We start from the raw sequence: 17,634 nt of genomic DNA on the forward strand, positions 1-17,634 counted from the left end.
GGAAACTCAGCACCACCAGCCAGCTGGCCCTGGGAGGGGCTGGGGGCCGTGGCCAGGAGCGGGCCTTGTGGGCAGAGGGCGGGACAGAGGGGCCAGTGGCGGGGTCAGGAGAGAGAGAGGCTGCTCCAAATGAAAGGAGACGCCCAGAGGGGATGGGAGGTAGTGGGAGGGGAGAGCCTGGGGGAAAGGCTGTTAGGACGCGTTTACAGCCCCCCAGAAACACTACAAAACACCACGAGGGCCTCAGGGCCCCTGGGTTCCCTGGCAGCTGTGAACCCAGGAGGGGGAGATGTGTGGAGACACCCCCTCAGCGTGGATGCCTGGGGTTGTCCAGGAGCAGAGATGCCCAGCAGAGCACAGGGACGGCCCCGTCTGTGCGTCTTACCTGGGGGTCCCACAGACGTGTGAGGTTTGGGTACAGGTAAAACTGAATTCCTTGGGCGGCCCCAGGCAGCGTCACCCCTCGAATCAACAGGACCACCAGCATGAGGTAAGGGAAGGTGGCTGTGAAGTACACCACCTGGCCGAGGGGCAGAGGAGAAGGTAAGGAACCGGGGCAGCCCCAGCAGTGGGGGGACGGGGAGGGGGCGGGGGAGGAGCCGCGAACCCCACGGCGGAGGTCACCAGCTCGCCTTCTGCGGCCTCCCGCTCACCCCGCAGCTGCTCAGCCCTCAGCCTTCAGCCCTCCCTCCCGCCCTCCCTCCGTCCCCCTGACACACACCCAGCAAATATCTGCTGAGTGACTGAGCGAACTTAGGCATGCTCCCAACACGAAGTTTAGAACAGTGGCAAGGGCCGTCAGGGACAAAAAGCTCTGTCACACGTGACCCCTGTCCCCACACAGCTCACAAGCTTAGCACAACCAGGCAGCCAGCTTAGGAGGGAAGCCTGGTCAGAGGCCGCCAGGGCAGGAGTCCAGGAGAACTCGGGATGCCCTCATGCACTCCAGGGCAACGAGTCTCCCCAGCGTCTCGGGGTGGCTGACAGTCATGTTGAGATTAACAGTCATAACGGAATTGCTTTCCCAAAGAACAGCTGTATGAAACGAGGAGCCGTGAACCGTGTTCACTTTGCGATGTGCCCACACGCATGGTGCGTTCCAAGATCAGATTCCTCCCCACGGGTCCCTCCTGCCTCTCTCTCTCTCTCTCCCATTCCAGTTCCCCAAATACCAGAAGGACATACCATTGAATCCAGGAAAGGCACAGAATCAAAGGAAGAGAGACACGCGAAATCTTCGTGGGGTCATTCCCTCCCATCCCCGACTAGGTGCAACTTGGGGAACCCCTGGGTGGCTGAGCCCCCCGGGGGGAGCAGGGTGGTCCGGGGAAGGGAGGGGCCTGGGGCCCTCGAGCACAGACCTTGCCCGTGGACTTGACCCCCTTCCAGATGCAGAAGTAGCAGATGACCCAGGCGAGCAGGAGGCACAGGGCCAGTTCCCAGCGCAGGGCCCCCAGGTGCTGGATGCCGTCCGAGATCTTCAGGACCCGCCTCCTGGGGAGAGAAGGGTGAGCGACTCCACCTGTGCCGCCGGCCTCAGCTCGTCCGGGCAGTGGAGCCAGGCCTCCCGCTCTGGTCAGAAGGCTTGTCGGCTCCTTCACTCTGATCCGTGAGGCTCTGCTTTGCCCAGAGATGGGAGTAGACAGAGAGGGAGGCGAAGACAAGCTGTTCCCAGGTAGGTTTGCTCTGGCAGGCTGAGGACCAGTGTAACCCAGAGAAGGGGGTGCGAACACATATTTTCTCAACCGGAGGGTTAGGATGCTTTGATGTGAGGAATCATGTCTTCGGTGAATGTCAATATTTCAGGTAGGGGCAGTAGAAGCAACACACATGCAGCCACAGGGGAGGGGCGGACCCACATCGGGGGAGCGACGCAGGCCCAGCGCGAGGAGAGCCTCGGGAAGAGTCCTGCCCTAACCACAAATACAGGCACGGCGGGAAAAAGCCACTCGGGTGACGGCGCCACCGAAGGAGGAGGCAGAAATGCGTCCCCTGCAGCCCGTGGGGTCCCCAGCCCCGCGCCCATCTATGGGACACGCCGCCCACGCTGCGATGGCGAAGGGGCCCCACTTACTCCCAGAACTCGATGACGGGAGAGGTGGCGTTCTCAGAGCTCCCGTTCACGGAGCTGCTGGTCCCGTGGAACTCCACGCAGTGCTCTGCCGGGGCCCAGGGCGGGGCGGGGAGCGAGAGAAGCATCACTGGCCAGTGTGTAACACGAGCAGAGGGGGGGTGAAATTTCAGGAGACTGGGAAGCAAGGTATCTGGGCTGAAGGTGCCTAAACAAAACAGCCTCATAATAAAACACAAAACGAAACACATGATAACCTCAACAAAGCCACTGCTCCCTCTCCCACTTCTCCAGGGTGGAGCCGGGGCAGGGGGTGGGGGGTGGGGGGGTTGTAGCATATTAAAGCACCATCGGTCGGCCTCAGGAAAGATGCTTTGCACTCCATCAGCTTCAAACATACGAATACTTCTGGGCCACTGTCCTGTAGAGAGTGGCCTTTGAGGAATGACCTTTGAGGAACAATAAGGATGCCTTCTGGGGAAGTGATGTAGCTGACAGCTAAGAGCACAGGTATAGATCAGAAGACTCTGGCTTGAATCCCTGGCCCCCTCCGGTTATTCGCTGTGTGGCTTTCTAAGCCTCACTTCCGTGGTCTCTAAATATACACGAGGGGACTTCCCTGGTGGTGCAGCAATTGGGAATCCACCTGCCAATGCAGGGGATGCGGGTGCGATCCCCCTTCTGGGAAGATCCCACATGCTGTGCAGCAACTAAGCTCGTGTGCCACAACTACTGAGCCTGCGCTCTAGAGCCCGCGAGCCACAACTACTGAGCCCATGTGCCACAACTACTGAAGCCCGCATGCCGAGAGCCTGTGCTCCACAACAAGAGAAGCCACTGCAATGAGAAGCCCGCGCACCGAAACGACGACCCAACGTAGCCAAAAATAAATAACTAAATAAATTTAAATAAATAAATGTACATGAGAAGAGCCCAGTGTAGGACTGATAAGTGGAGTAAATGAAAAGGAGACTGCCCGGCACTCCATAAATAGTGGCTCTTAATTACCCGTCTACGACTATGGACTTTTCACAAAGAGTGTTCACACTCTTCTTTACGTTTTATTAGGACAGTAATCCTGGGAAATAGCAATAAAGACAGAGAGCGTTTCCCCCACTGTGCACATGAGAAAGCTAATCTTCTTAGAAATGGCCCGTCATTGCTTGTCTGTGGTGAAGTGAAGGCTGGGATCCAGCTCAGCAAATTGTGTATGTTCCACCTTCAGAAAATCTGGGACCTGACCCTTCCCGTTACACGTATGACCACCAGTCCGGTGCAGGTCACCATGGCTCCCGGGTCCCTGATGGGCCCAGTTTCTGCTCTTGCCTCCAGAGGCAATCTCCAGAGAGCAGCCAGAGTGGCTTTGCTCAAACTTCAGTCACGTCATGACTCTATGTCATGTCCCAGTTCAGAAACCTCCAAAGGGTTTCCCATCGCACTCAGAGAAAGAAGCCCAAACCTCACCACCGCCCCCAAGGCCCCAGTCCATCCACCCCTCTCCTACTGCCCCGCCCCCCGCTCACCCGCTCCAGCCACACCTGCCCTGCTGCGCCCCGGATGCCACCCCACTTCTGTACTGGTGCTTCTCCTACCTAGTGTCTGCCTCCACACGCCCTCCTCCTTCAGAGCATGACCCAGCGTCACCTTCTTAGAGATGCCTTCCCCGATGACCCTACTTAAAATTACACCCCACCCCTAAGATCCCCAGTCTCTCCTCCCCGTTTAGGTTTCTGCACAGCAGTGCCTCCAGCATGACACATGGGATGCACGGATTTTGTTTCTGGTCTGTCTTCTGCCGCTAGAATGAAAGCCACGAGGGTAGGAGCTGTTTCTGCACCTTGCATGTCCCCGGTACTTGGAACAGAGCCTGGGGTACAGCCGGGGCTCCACACACATCTGCCGAACCACGGGGTATTAGCAGAGCCCTCTCTCCTCCAAACCAAGTCACTTTCCTTGAAGCCTCAGCACACCCAAAAGCGCTGTTTCTTCCGGACAGGATGGGATGTCCTGTACTACTAGCCAAAGCCCTGGGTATTGAATTTGCCTCAGAGATGCTCCCCCTGCCAAGTCAGCCAGAAGCACACAGGCCTGATGATGGCCTGAGGCCAAGCCCCTGGGCACCAGAAAGGCAGAAACTCTCTACAAGAGGAACTGCACTGAGACCTGGATAAAATCCCCATCTGAGAAGCTGGTTGTCAGGGCGGATTTTAGTGCACAGAGAAGAAAGAAAGAAAGAGAGAGAGAGAGAGAGAGAGAGGGAAGGGAGGGAGGGAGGGAAGAAGGAAGGCAGGAAGGAAAGAAGGGGGAAGGAAGAAAAAACACATAATAAAGAAAATATTAGAATAAAACAGATTTTAAAAACTTGATTCATTCCATGAATATTTTTTGAGAGCTCACGATGCTAAGTGCAAAAGGTGTAGAGATGAAGACACCATTTTTGCCCTCAAGATCTTGCAACAAACAGAGGAAAAGTGGGGTGAGTGCCACAGTCAAGGGCTGGGGCCAGTGTAGGCACTAGCAGACACACTTGAGGAGAACCTAGCAGACCTTGGGGTGTCAGGGGCGGTAGCTCCAAGATTTGACTTTTCACTTGACAAGTAGTGGGACAAAGTGGTGACAAGGGAATGAAAGCCTGGAGAGACAGTATAAAATATGAGGGCGAGGGGGCCTTGATCACCAGGATAAACATGCAAAACCACTTCCCTGGCAAGTGAGTAAAAGATTCACACTCTAGGGCTTCCCTGGTGGCACAGTGGTTGAGAGTCCGCCTGCCGATGCAGGGGACACGGGTTCGTGCCCCGGTCTGGGAGGATCCCACATGCCGCGGAGCGGCTGGGCCCGTGAGCCATGGCCGCTGGGCCTGAGCGTCCGGAGCCTGTGCTCCACAACAAGAGAGGCCACAACAGTGAGAGGCCCGCGTACAGCAAAAAAAAAAAAAAAAAAAAAAAAAAAAAGATTCACACTCTAGGGCTTCCCTGGTGGCGCAGTGGTTGAGAGTCCGCCTGCCGATGCAGGGGACACGGGTTCGTGCCCCAGGCCGGGAAGATCCCACGTGCCGTGGAGCGGCTGGGCCCGTGAGCCATGGCCGCTGAGCCTGCGCGTCCGGAGCCTGTGCTCCGCAACGGGAGAGGCCACAACAGTGAGAGCCCCGCGTACCGCAAAAAAAAAAAAAGATTCACACTCTAGTGAATCTAGTAACTTATCTGAACAAGAAAAAGTTCATCATGGCACAGGTAGGGCCTCACTGACAGGCATGAGAGGTGTTTGGACACTGGGAGCAGGACAGTGTCCACCTGCGTGGTCCAATAGGTCCAATAGGGCAGTGACCAGCCACGTGTGGCTATTTACATTAAATTAATTTAAATTAAATAAAAACTTTAAAATTCAGGTCCTCACATGCACTAGCCATGTTTCAAGTACTCGATAGCCACATGTAGCCAGTGGCTACCGTATCAGAGAGTACAAAGGACATTTCATCACTGCAGATAGTTCTTTTGGAAAGCAGTACCCTAGAAATTTTTAATTTTAATTTTTAATTTAACATTTACTTTCAATTCATTAGACTTAGTAGTTCTATCACCATAGAGGCTCTTGTCTTAAAAGAAAATCACGGGAGAAAATTAATTGCTATGGTAAATTATATTGATGCCATACAAAACAGCTTATCCCTGGTTAAATCCAGATGACTTGGGGGTTGGAAAAGCCTAAAATAGTATCAGAAAGAAGACATGAAGAATAAATAAATGAGAAAACAATATATCCATACATCAAACTAACCATGTTTCACATCAAAATCCATAAAGGGCTAAACTGCACAAAAAGAAGTCAGTTCTATCTTCCTAATACACTGACTGAACACATGAATGTTTTTGAAAAAGTCTGTGCTATTTTTCCTGTGATGCTGGTGGCCTCTCGCTCTTATCTTTGACATTAGACCCCTGTCACCTCCTTGGCAGATTTCTAGCATGTCCCCAGTGAAGGCTGGGGCCTGGGGACCAGGATATGGGGACAATCCCTCTCCTGGTCACCGCAGCAGAGCAGGTGGAGGTGATCTCACCTGTGTTCCAGTCGTGGCGGCAGCTCCCCCAGGGCAGGTCGACGGTGAAGCTGCTGAAGAGGTAGAAGAGAGCCCAGGCCAGGACGATGATGTAGTAGATGTTGAGGAGGATGACGATGGTCTGGGACGCATAGCCGATACCTGGGCGGAGGCACACGGGGCTGGGGACACTGGGCAGGCTTCTGGCTCCGCCCCCCCCCCCGCTCAGGAAAGGGTCTGTGCTCCCCTGAGTGTCCTGAGACACGGGGTATGGGGTCTGGGCTTCTGGCTCGCTGCCCCCTCCCGTCGTGCAGCCCTCCCAGGCCAGGCTGGGCTTCCTCCCGTCTCCTGCTGCCCTGCCCCGCTGCCTGTGCACTCTCATCTGCATGCTGCCAGCCCACTGATTCTAAGCTATCTTACAAATGTGTAAGGCTAACTCTGAGATTCCAATAGCTAATGTTCCCTGGAATTCGTCTGATATATTTCTGAAATGTAAAAACACGCGTTAAGGGGCTTCCCTGGTGGCGCAGTGGTTAAGAATCCGCCTGCCAACGCAGGGGACACGGGTGCGAGCCCTGGTCCGGGAAGATCCCACATGCCGCAGAGCAACCAAGCCCGTGCGCCACAACTACTGAGCCTGCGCTCTAGAGCCTGTGAACTACGACTGAGCCCACAAACCACAACTACTGAAGCCCGCGTGCCTAGAACCCGTGCTCCGCAACGAGAGAAGCCACTGCAATGAGAAGCCCGTGCACCGTAACGAGGAGTAGTCCCCACTCGCCGCAACTAGAGAAAGCCCGCGCGCAGCAACGGAGACCCAACGCAGCCAAAAACTAAAACTAAAAAAAAAAAAAAAAACACGCGTTAAAAGCAGGAAGAGACAGTTCGCAGAGGAGCACATACACACAGGCAATGAACATCCTCAGAACACGCTCACCCTCCCTAATAATCGTAGGTGTGCAAAATGAAAAATGATGAGCTACCATCCTGCATCTGCAACATTAGTGAACACGTTTACAAGTGATATAACTCAGTGATTTCCAGACTTGTCCACATAGTAGTAGAATTACCTGGGAATATTTTTAAAATTCCAAAGCCCAGACCAGACCCCAGACCAATTTAATAACAATCTCTGGGGGTGGGGTACAGGCCTCAGGATGTTTGGAAGGTCCTGGGGTGATTCCACTGTGCAGACAAGTTTGGGAACCAGGGATATAACTCAGAGCTGTTAAAGATACGGAGGAAAGACGCTTACTCAAGTCTGGTGATGTGTACGTCAGCATAACGCTTCCATAGAACAACTTAATAAGCCAGGTCAAGAGACATCAACTTGGTTGTCCATTTGATCCAGTGATCCTAATCCTGGGAATTTATCCCAAAGAAATAACTCCAAAAAAGGGGGGTAAAGGCTACCTCTACAAAGATACATGATAGCAGAATATCAGTTTATCAGTGATTGAAAATAAGCAAAAAGCCCAGAACAGAGAATTGTTAAGCAAATTATGATATATCCCTTTGATGGAAGTTTATGCAATCGCACGATTGTTGTGTAAAAAATGGAAAATAACACTAACTAAAAAACAGAGGGACTTCCCTGGCTGTGCAGTGCTTAAGACTCTGCGCTCCCAGTGCTGGGGAGGGTTCAATCCCTGGTCGGGGAACTAAGATCCCACTTGCCACAGGGCGTGGCCAAAACACCCCACAGAAACGACAGCAGCAGAAACTGTGTATATTTCATGTTAATAGACATGTGAACTTTACATAGAGAGAAAGAAATAATGAAGTAAACCTCTCCAAACTGGAAACAACCCAAATGTTCTTCAGTGGGCGAATGGTTAAATAAACCATAGGACAACCATCCACACCACAGAATACTGCTCCGTAACAAAAAGGAATGAACTGTCGATACAAGAGCAATCTGGGTGGATCTCAAGGGCATCATGCCGAGTGAAAAAGCCAGTCTCAAAAGGTCACATACTGTATGATTCCATTTATATAACATTCCCCAAATGACAAAATTATAGAGATAGGGAGCACGTTAGTGGCTGTCAGAGGTTATAGGGGTGGGGAGGGGAAGGGTTACTGTGACTATGCGGGGGCAGCAGGATGGAGATCTCTGTGGTCATGGAATAGCGGTGGTGTTTGCACGAGTCAACACAAGTGATAGGACTACACAGAATTATACGCACACACACACACACACACACACACAAGCAAGTGCATGGAAACGGGTGCAATCCGAATAAGGTCTGCGGATTGTACCAATGTCCATTTCCAGGTTTTGATATTGTTCTATATAAGATTTTTACCATTGAGGAAAATGAAAATGTCACTGGGTGAAATGTACACGTGACCTCTCTGGGCTACTTTTGCAACTTTCTGTGAACATATCATTGTTTCAAAATGGAATCTTAAAGAACATCCTATATAGAGAGAAATATTGAAATAAAACGTCCTAAGTTTTAAATAGCTATTGTGTCAAGATGGTAGAATTAAAAAAAATTTTTTAACATCTTTACTGGAGTATAATTGCTTGACAATGGTATGTTAGTTTCTGCTTTATAACAAGTTGAATCAGCTATAATACATATACATATATCCCCGTATCTCCACCCTCTTGTGTCTCCCTCCCACCCTCCCTATCCCACCCCTCTAGGTGGTCACAAAGCACCAAGCTGATCTCCCTGAGCTATGTAAAAATTTTATCTATTTATTTATTTATTTGGCCATGCCACGCAACTTGTGGGATCTTACTTAGTTCCTCGACCAGGGATTGAACCTGGGCCCCTGGCAGCGAAAGCACAGAGTCCTAACCAGTGGACCGCCAGAGAATTCCAAAGATGGTAGAATTATTAATGACATTTTTTTCTTATTAAAATTCTCTTTTTAGGGAATTCCCTGGCAGTAATTCAGTCTTGGGCCCACGGTGGAAGGTTTAACATAAAGACACAGAGTCTTATCTGCATCAGCACTGTTGATAAACCACCCAGTTATTCCAAACAAGGTTTATAACCACTAGTGCAGAGACTCTGGAGTCGGGCACAGAGCTACTCACCCTCAAAGATGGGGCAGATCTTCCTCCAGGCTGTGATGCCCCCCTGGCTGGTGTACTGGCCCAGCGCTGTCTCCAGGAGAAAGACAGGAATGCCACAGGTAAAGAGGAAGATGAAGTAGGGGATGAAAAAGGCACCTGCGGGTGGGAAACAGGCTGTCCATTATGCGGCACTAGCCTCCTCGTGGTCCACGGTCATCTCCCCCCATTACCACCCCATGCTTCCAGTCAGAATCCCGGGGATGGGGACTGCGCAAAACGGCGGGGACATCTGTCTAGATGTCTGGAACCACGGCAGAGATCAGGTGTCACCAAGTTACTTAGGACCTAGCCAGTCACTTTCTTCACTCTGAAGTTTCCATCCATACCTTCCAAGGTTTGCTCCCCATCAGCTTCAGTTGCTGCCTAAATAACACATAGCTTGTGGCCACAGAAGCAGCTCATTGAGTCACAGATATCCAGGAGCATTCCCACAGCCCACAGTCTATAATTTCTGTCAAGGAAATGACTGCTCTCAATGTTAGAGAGGGGCTTTTAGCAGACTGAAATCAGATTTCCCTTAGTAATCCTTTCTGCTTCTGTTTTCACAGTCACTGCCTGAGACAAGTCTACTGATGCCAGAAATGCTGGCATTTGCTCCACCATAGACCTCTATCTGCTGGCAGCTGGGCAGGGGAGTTCACAGGATAGAGTCCCAGGGGGAGAGACGTGCACAGAGAGACCCAACTGTCTGCAGAGGGTCCCCTACGAGCTTGAGTGCTGGTCAGCACATGCGTGTGAGGACACTACCCAAGGAGAGGAAAGAATCCCTCAAGAAGATAGAGCCTGATGGTGCTCACGCAAGGCTGGGAACATTCCAAAAACTTAAGAAATGACACCAATTCTATACAAACCCTTGCAGAAAATTTAGAAGCAATTCTTTCCAACTCATTCTATGAAGCTAGCATTACTCTGATAACAAAAGTAGATAAAGACAAGAAAAGAAAACTATAGATCAAACTTTCATGAACACAGATGCAAAATTCTAAACAAAATTTTAGATATCTAACAATATATATCCAACAATATATTAAAAAAAGTAATACATAGTGGAGTTTATCCCTGGAATACAAAGTTGTTTTAACATTCAAAAAAAAATCAGTGGATCATATTAATAAATTTAAAAAGAAAAACCATATAATCATTTCAATAAATGCAGAAAAGTATTTGACCAAATCTAACAGCCATTTCTGATTTTAAAAAAAACTCTCAGCAAATGATGAATAGAAGGAATAAAGGGCATCTACAAAACACCTACAGATAACATCATACTTAATGGTGAAAGACTGCTTAACCCCTAAGGTCGAGAGCAAGACAAGGGTGTCCAGTCTTACTATTTCTTACCACTTTTATTCAACATTGGTTCCATCAATATTGATTCTAGTCAAGGCAAGAAGGCAATAAAAGGAATCAAAAGTTATTCAGATCAGAAAAGAAGAAATAAAACTGCTTTACTTGCAAATGACACGATCGCCTATGTAGAAAATCCGTTGGAATTTAAAATAGTCAAACTCATAGAATCAGAAAGTAGAATGGTGATTACCAGGGTCTGAGGAAGCGGGAAACAGGGCGATGTCGGTCAAAGGGTATAAAGTTTCAGTTTTGCAGAATGAATGAATGAATCCTAGAGATCCACTGTAACCATAGTGCCCATAGTGAACAACATTGAATTGTTTTCTTAAAATTGTGCTAAGAAGGTAAATCTTATGTTGTGTTCTTATCACACACAAAAAATTAAAGTGAAAAACAGAGGACAGAAGGAAACTTTTGGACGTGATGGGTATGTTTACGACACTGTTTGTGGTGATGGTTTCACAAGTACATGTTTACCTCCAAACTCATCAAGTGGTACACATTAAATGTGTACAGCTTTTTGTACATTAGTCATGCCTCAATAAAGTGTATTTAAAAAGAAAAGAACAAAAATCCCTCAGAATGTACCAAAGAGCTTCTGGAATAAATAAGTTAATTTAGTGAGGTTACAAGATATAAGGTCAGCATAAAAAATCAATTGCATTTCTTCTACTAGCGGCAAGCAATTATAAATTACAATTTAACAAATAATACCATTATAGCGGCGTCAAAGAGATGAACTACTTAGGAATAAATGTGACAAAAGATGTGTACACTCATAACTCCAAAACATTGCTGAGAGCAATTAAAGAAGACCTAAATAAATGGTGAGGCATACCATGTTCATGGGTCAGAAGACTCGGTATTATTAAGATGTCAGTTCTTCCCAAATTAATCAATAGATTCACTGTAATCCCAATCAAAATCGCAGCAGACTTTTTTGTAGAAACTGACAAACGGATTCTAAAGTTCATATGAAAACGCAAAGAACCTAAAATAGCCAAACAACTCTGAAAAAGAAGAATTAAGTTTTAGGCTTACCTCTACTTTATTTTCATATTATTATAAAGATACAGTGATTAAAACAGTGTGGTTTTGGTGTCAAAATAAATAGATCGACAGAACAGAATAGAGTCCAGCAACAGGGCCATGCACATTTGGACAACTGATTTTTGACAAAGGTGTAAAGGCAATTCATTGGAGAAAGGATAGTCTTTTTAATAAACGATGCTAGAAAAAGTAGATATACATACACACAAAAAATGAATTTCAATCCATACCTTCATTTTATACAAATATTAACCCAAAATGGATTGTAGACCTAAATGTAAAACCTGAAACTATAAAACTTCTAGAAGAAAATATATGAGACCTTGGGTTAAGCAAAGATTTCTTTCATGTGACATCAAAAACATGAGTCATAAAAGAATAAATTCATAAACTGCACTTCATCAGAATTTGAAACTTCTGCTCTTCAAAAGACACTGTTAAGCAAAGGAAAAATATAAGACAGAATGAGGAAAAAAACTGCAAAATGCACATCTGATAAAGGACTTGTATCCAGAATATATAAAGAAGTCTCAAAATTCAATAGTAAGAAAACAAACGACCTATTTTTTTTTAATGGTCAAAAGATTTGAACAGGTTTTCACCAAATAAGATATGTGGGCTGCAAATAAGCACATGAAAAGATGTTCAACATCATTAATCAATATAAATTTAAGTGACAATGAGATAATGTTCACACCAATTAGAAAAGTTAAAATTAAAAAGACAGACCAAGTATTGGTAAAGTGGTGGAAAAGCTGGCACTCGGATACGCTGCTGGCAGGAACGTAAAAATGGTACAACCGTGTTAGAAAAGTGTTTGGCAGTTTCTTAAAAAGTTAAAAGTGCACCTATCATATAATCCCGCCATTCCACACTTAAGTGTTCACTCAAAGGAGATGAAAGCATATGTTTATACAAAGATTTGTACACAAAAGTCCTTAGCAGTTTCATCTGTAATAGCTAAAACCTGGCAACAACCCAAATGTCCATCAACAGGAGAAGAGATAAATTGTAGTATATCCATATAATGGAATACTACGCAGTCATAACAAGAAAGGAACTACTGAGACATGAAAAAGATGGATGAATCTCAAAGTAATTATGCTGAGTGAAAGAAGCCACGTAAAGTATATACTGCATGATTCCACTTATAGAAAATTATAAGAAATGCAAACTACTGTATAGTTTGGAAACCACCCGGGAAACTAGGCCTGGAAACGGCCTAAGTGTCCCTCAACAGATGCATGGATAAAGAAAATGCTGTATGTGTAATGGAATATTATCCAGCCATAAAAAAAGAAGGAAATTCTGCATTTTGCAACCACATGGATGGACCTCAAGGGTATTACACTAAGTGAAATAAGTCAGATAGAGGAAGTACATACTGCATGTCCTCTCTTACGTGTGGAATTCATGGAGGCAGAGAGTAGAATGGTGGTTACCAGAGGCTGGGGGGTGTGAGAAATGCGGAGACGTTGGTCAAAGGGTACAAACTTCGTTATAAGATAAACAATTTCTGGGGATGTAACATACAGCATGGTGGCTGCAGTGAACTATACTGTCTTATATAGTTGAAAGTTCTTAAGAGAGTAGATCTTAAGTGTTATCACCACCACAAAAAAAAAAGGGAATTATATGAAGGAATGAAGGTGTTAACTAACCTTATTGTGGTAATCATTTTGCAATATATACATGTATTAAATCATCATGTTCTACATCTTAAACTTACTATCCATAATATATCAACAAAGCTGGAAAATAGTTATATTTTTAAAAAACAAAACAGGTTTTTGGTTGCATTGGGATGGGGTAGCAGAGGTCAGGGGTTGGAGAAAGGGAAGGAGGAAATTTGGGGGAGTGATGGATACATTCATTATCTTGACAGTGGTGATGGTTTCAAGGGTGTGTACCTATGTCGAAACGTATCAAACAGTACACTTCAAATGTGTGCAAGTTGTTGTAAGCCAATTATACCGTCATAAAATTGCTAAAACAAAAGTTAGTGGGGAATAGGCTTCTCCAGCTCTTTGCCTCTGGCTTGTAGTCCACGCATCCATAATTCAGGCACTGAAGGAAACGCTTGGTGACCACAAGGGCAAAGAAAGATCGTAAACAATTCAGGCACATGAGCAGATAAATCATTCCAAGGCTTGTTGGGCAGGAAGGGGAAATTAGGGAAGAGAGAACCCAGTAGCTGATATGAACAGTCCTGCTGGGAGCGGGAAACATTGCAGAGAGAGAGAGAGAGAGAGAGAGAGAGAGAAGACAGGGGGCAGGGGGAGAGTTTTCAGCCTGGCTCAAGCCCCTCCTCCCCATCTTTGTGCCACCTGCTCTTCCCCCATGAACCGAGCCAATGTTTAACCACACTGGGTCCGGTGGTCAGTCTGAGCCCCTCCCCCTCTGCCTCCTTGAGCTCCTGGGCAGTTGGCCAGAGGGGACAAGGTCCACACCCGCCAGGCCGAGTCACTGGCCCCAAAACCGGGGAGGGAGTTAGGGAAGAGATAGCGCCCAGGAGGGACCCAGGTGCCCACCAGGGAGTCCTGGGGCACTGCCTCTTTCCCCACCCAAGCCCCAGTCACCACCCCTCAAAGATGGAGCCACTCCTGGAGACGGAGGATGGAGTCACAGTTACCTGCTCCCCCAAATCCCCCGTTTAGTCTCCTTGTCCAAATTCTAAAATGTCCTGGCATTTTTCCCCATGGAATTCCCCAAGGAATCATTCTGCTGGACACCCTTCTCAATAGGAACACATTCTGTGGCGTCACCTGTAATGCTCCAGGTGACATTTTTTTAAGACAAACTGACGATATGCCACATGAGCAACACAGCAGTGAACATGCATGAACATTACATGCTGTAATCAACACCACTGGACCAATACTTGGCATTGCTTCATTAACTAAAAGTGGTGACCAATTGTCACGTACTCATAAAATAACCGTGACTCTTACAGGAAGAAAAACGCTCCTTGTTTCTCTTCGTTCTTTAGTATATCTACGGACAGCCTCAAGGCAAACAGGGGCCATCTAATGCCCTTGACATTGGTGTCCCCATGCTCTCTCTCCCTGACATCCAGAGGTGGGCTTTACTTGGCTATGGCCCTTTCCTCTAAGATCCCGGCTGTGAGAGGTCCAGCTGTGGTACATTCTGCTGTAGCCTCACAGGGGTCTCCAGCCCCAGGCAGCCTGGGTGTTGGGCAACTCAGTCTGCTGGTAGCCGGGGTCCAGGGAGCTGGAGAGCTTCCGGCTGAAGGCCCAGGTTCTGAAGCCGCCAGGACTTGGGTATTTGGGTACAGCCAACAGTTATGTGAGAAAGAAGGACATCAAGGAGACTCCAAGATTCTTAGTCTTGTAACCAGTCTGCTTCCGCCCTTAGTCGCTTGCAATCAGTTCTCAACACAGCAACCAGACAACGTGCAAGTGTAAGACTGGCCCCTCTGCTCAAACCCCTGCCCTGCCTCCCCATCACTGGAGGGAAAGCCAGAGTCTCACAGTGGCTGACAAGCCCTGGGTGACCTGCCTCCACCAAGTGACTCCCCTCCTGTGGCTCCCCAGACACGCCAGCCAAACTCCTGCTTTAGGGCCATTAACACCTCTGTTTCCTCTGCCTGGAGCACTTTCCCCCTAATATCCACGTGGCCGGCTCTCACTCCCTGGCAAGACTTTACTCTAATGTTTTCGGTGTGGTCGCCCCCAGTCCCCCTCCTGTAGCACTCAGGGACTTCTGATATGCTATGTAATTTTCTTGTTTACTGTGTTTATTGTTTATTATCTGTCTCTCACAGACAGACAATTTTTATTTATAGATTATCACAACAACACGGAATAATTCCTGGCAGGTGGTGGGTCCACAGTAAGTCACTGTTGTTGGGTGACACAGTCCGGGCTTGGTTGGCCTGACTGTAGAAAGCCATGGGGAGGGGGGCAGGCAGGTGCTCGGGGTGGACTGGGCACAAGGCCTGGACGGCAGGGAGGGCGCTTATCTAGGAGGTGGCTGAGGCAGGCACCCCCTGCACCCGTCTCCTGATGGATGCTGATTTTAGACAGGCTTCTTGGTATCACTTTCTCAGCATCTCTGGTTTTCGACTACAGTGTTTCACCGTTTCCCTGTTCCTCTATCATATGCTTGTCTCAGCCTTTTCCCTGCTCTGGGACTCACTTCTATTAGGATCTACCAAACGTTAAAGCTGGAAGGAACCGAAGAAGATATCACTTATATTTTTAGTTTGGAACTGAAATTACACTTTGGGGACGTTTTCCTCCCCGACTTCCCCACCAAACAAACATTAATGATAATAAAGTCCCGAGTTTATCCCCCCAGACAAGCACAAAAGCGGCTATTTACAGCTATGAAGTTCAAGAAAGGGCCCAGAAAAAGCAGGCTGATAACACACGTGACCCCGCGTGGTTCAGCCCGTGACCCCAGCACCCTCCTGCAGAAGCTGCTCAGAACGTCCCTCTCACCCCCAGGAGTCCAAGCCCCCATCCGAGAACCACGGGTTTAAATAAAATCACTAAAGCAGGAGGATGGGGTCAAACCAACCTAGACGGTCTGCGTCCTCCCCACCCCCCTCCCCATGTCGGCAGCGAAGGGTCCTGTCATAAGGAGGCCTCCGTCCCCTCTTGACAAAGAGACGAGAAGGTGACGAGATGAAGTGTGGGACCCGTGCTCTGGGGGGAGGGGACGAGAGGGTAAAGGGGACAGAAAGGGTGAGCCTCTGGGAACACCAAAACCCGGAAAGGCGGGCCTGTCTGGGTCCCTCTACAGGCCACACGGGTCCCGGGTCTGTCCCCTTCACGCTGGCAGGGGCGCCTCCCGCGTGTCCACCCGGCGGCCCTGGGTGACTCATGCCCTTCAGAGCAAACCCGGGCATCGGCCTCGGCCCCAGAGCCCCTCCGAGCACTTCCTCCAGCTGCCGTTGTCCATCAGGGAAAGAGAAGAGGAAGCCTGAGGCCTTGTGCCCTATCGGGGAAGAGACCGGGGTGGTGGCCTAAGGATTGTGCGGACCGTTCCATGAGCCCCGAAGCGGCTCGTGGGGACCGGCGTGCTGGAGGGCAGGCTCTTCCGGGGCACGAGGTGGCCACCCTCCTGCCTCTGCTCCCCCCGAAGCACCCACGCGCGGAACCAGGGCCGTGGACACGCTTGCTCCCGGCCTGCCTTTCCCCCCGAGACACGGCCCCACCTCCCCGGGCCGCACAAACCCACACAGAGCCCCGAGGCGGAGCTCAGACGCAGGCCTCCCCGCGACAGCACGACCCCGTGTGCCCTGCCCAGGCCCTGCTCCCCGCCCCTTCCCCTCCTCAGCCCAGTGGCTGGCACCAGGCCTGGCACCCCTCTCCCACCTCTTCGTGCCACTCCTGCTAATTCCCCAGCCACCCTCACCCCATTCCTGAGAGGCTTGGGGAAAGCGGCTCACCTCCCGACCTCGCTGCCACGTGAGGAGCTAAGCTGGTTACCGGGCTCCAGACACAGAGCCCCAAGGCCCGGCTTCGCCCCCAGACTCCTCCTCCTCCTCCCTGGACAAGCCCCGTCCCTCCGCCCTCAGGCCTAAATGCCTCAACAAGCCGGCGGAGGGTCCGGGGCTGGGTCGGGACCTCCCTCCTTCTCTCGCGATGCCAGCCGAGCAAAGTCCCGCGGCTTCAGGCTGCCGGCCAGGAAGTCTCGTGGAGCCGGAACGCATCGGCCCCTTCCCACCCCTCTGGAAAAATACAAGTTAACCTCCAAGCCCGGGGCCAGTCCCCGGTTGCCACAATCCTGAGAGTAAGACTCTGGGCTCAGGGCGTCTGTGTGCTCGCCCCCTCCCCACGCTCCCTCTTCCACCCTGCGTCGTGGGCTTTCTCTCCCCCAAACCACTGAGACTGGGCTCCCACACGGAGGCTCCCACACCCCACGGAGGGGTAGGTGTGGCATTAGGGTTCCCTCCAGGCCTCGTGGCCCACAGAACTCCCACCCCGTCGGCCTGTCCCCGTGACCCACCTTGGCGTTGCCCGTCCTCTAGCGCAGGCTGCAGCCTCCCGTGAAACCAGCCCTGGG

At 49.6% G+C, this 17,634-nt stretch overlaps 1 protein-coding gene across 1 annotated transcript in view; it reads right to left on the minus strand.

Moving 5' to 3' along the window:
• The window catches only part of SLC6A13 (solute carrier family 6 member 13), a gene marked incomplete at its 5' end in the record, with an annotated part of 31,169 nt that overhangs the window by 12,544 nt on the left and 991 nt on the right, over positions 1 to 17,634 (minus strand). The window contains 5 exons of the mRNA XM_082636083.1: positions 386 to 520; positions 1,362 to 1,494; positions 2,075 to 2,159; positions 6,129 to 6,269; positions 9,163 to 9,297. Of these exons, the coding sequence (XP_082492209.1) occupies positions 386 to 520; positions 1,362 to 1,494; positions 2,075 to 2,159; positions 6,129 to 6,269; positions 9,163 to 9,297 (629 nt within the window). The remainder of the gene's footprint in view (positions 1 to 385; positions 521 to 1,361; positions 1,495 to 2,074; positions 2,160 to 6,128; positions 6,270 to 9,162; positions 9,298 to 17,634) is intronic.

Source organism: Mesoplodon mirus, assembly GCF_964341445.2.
Source record: "Mesoplodon mirus genome assembly, chromosome: 11".
Classification (NCBI taxonomy): domain Eukaryota; kingdom Metazoa; phylum Chordata; class Mammalia; order Artiodactyla; family Ziphiidae; genus Mesoplodon; species Mesoplodon mirus.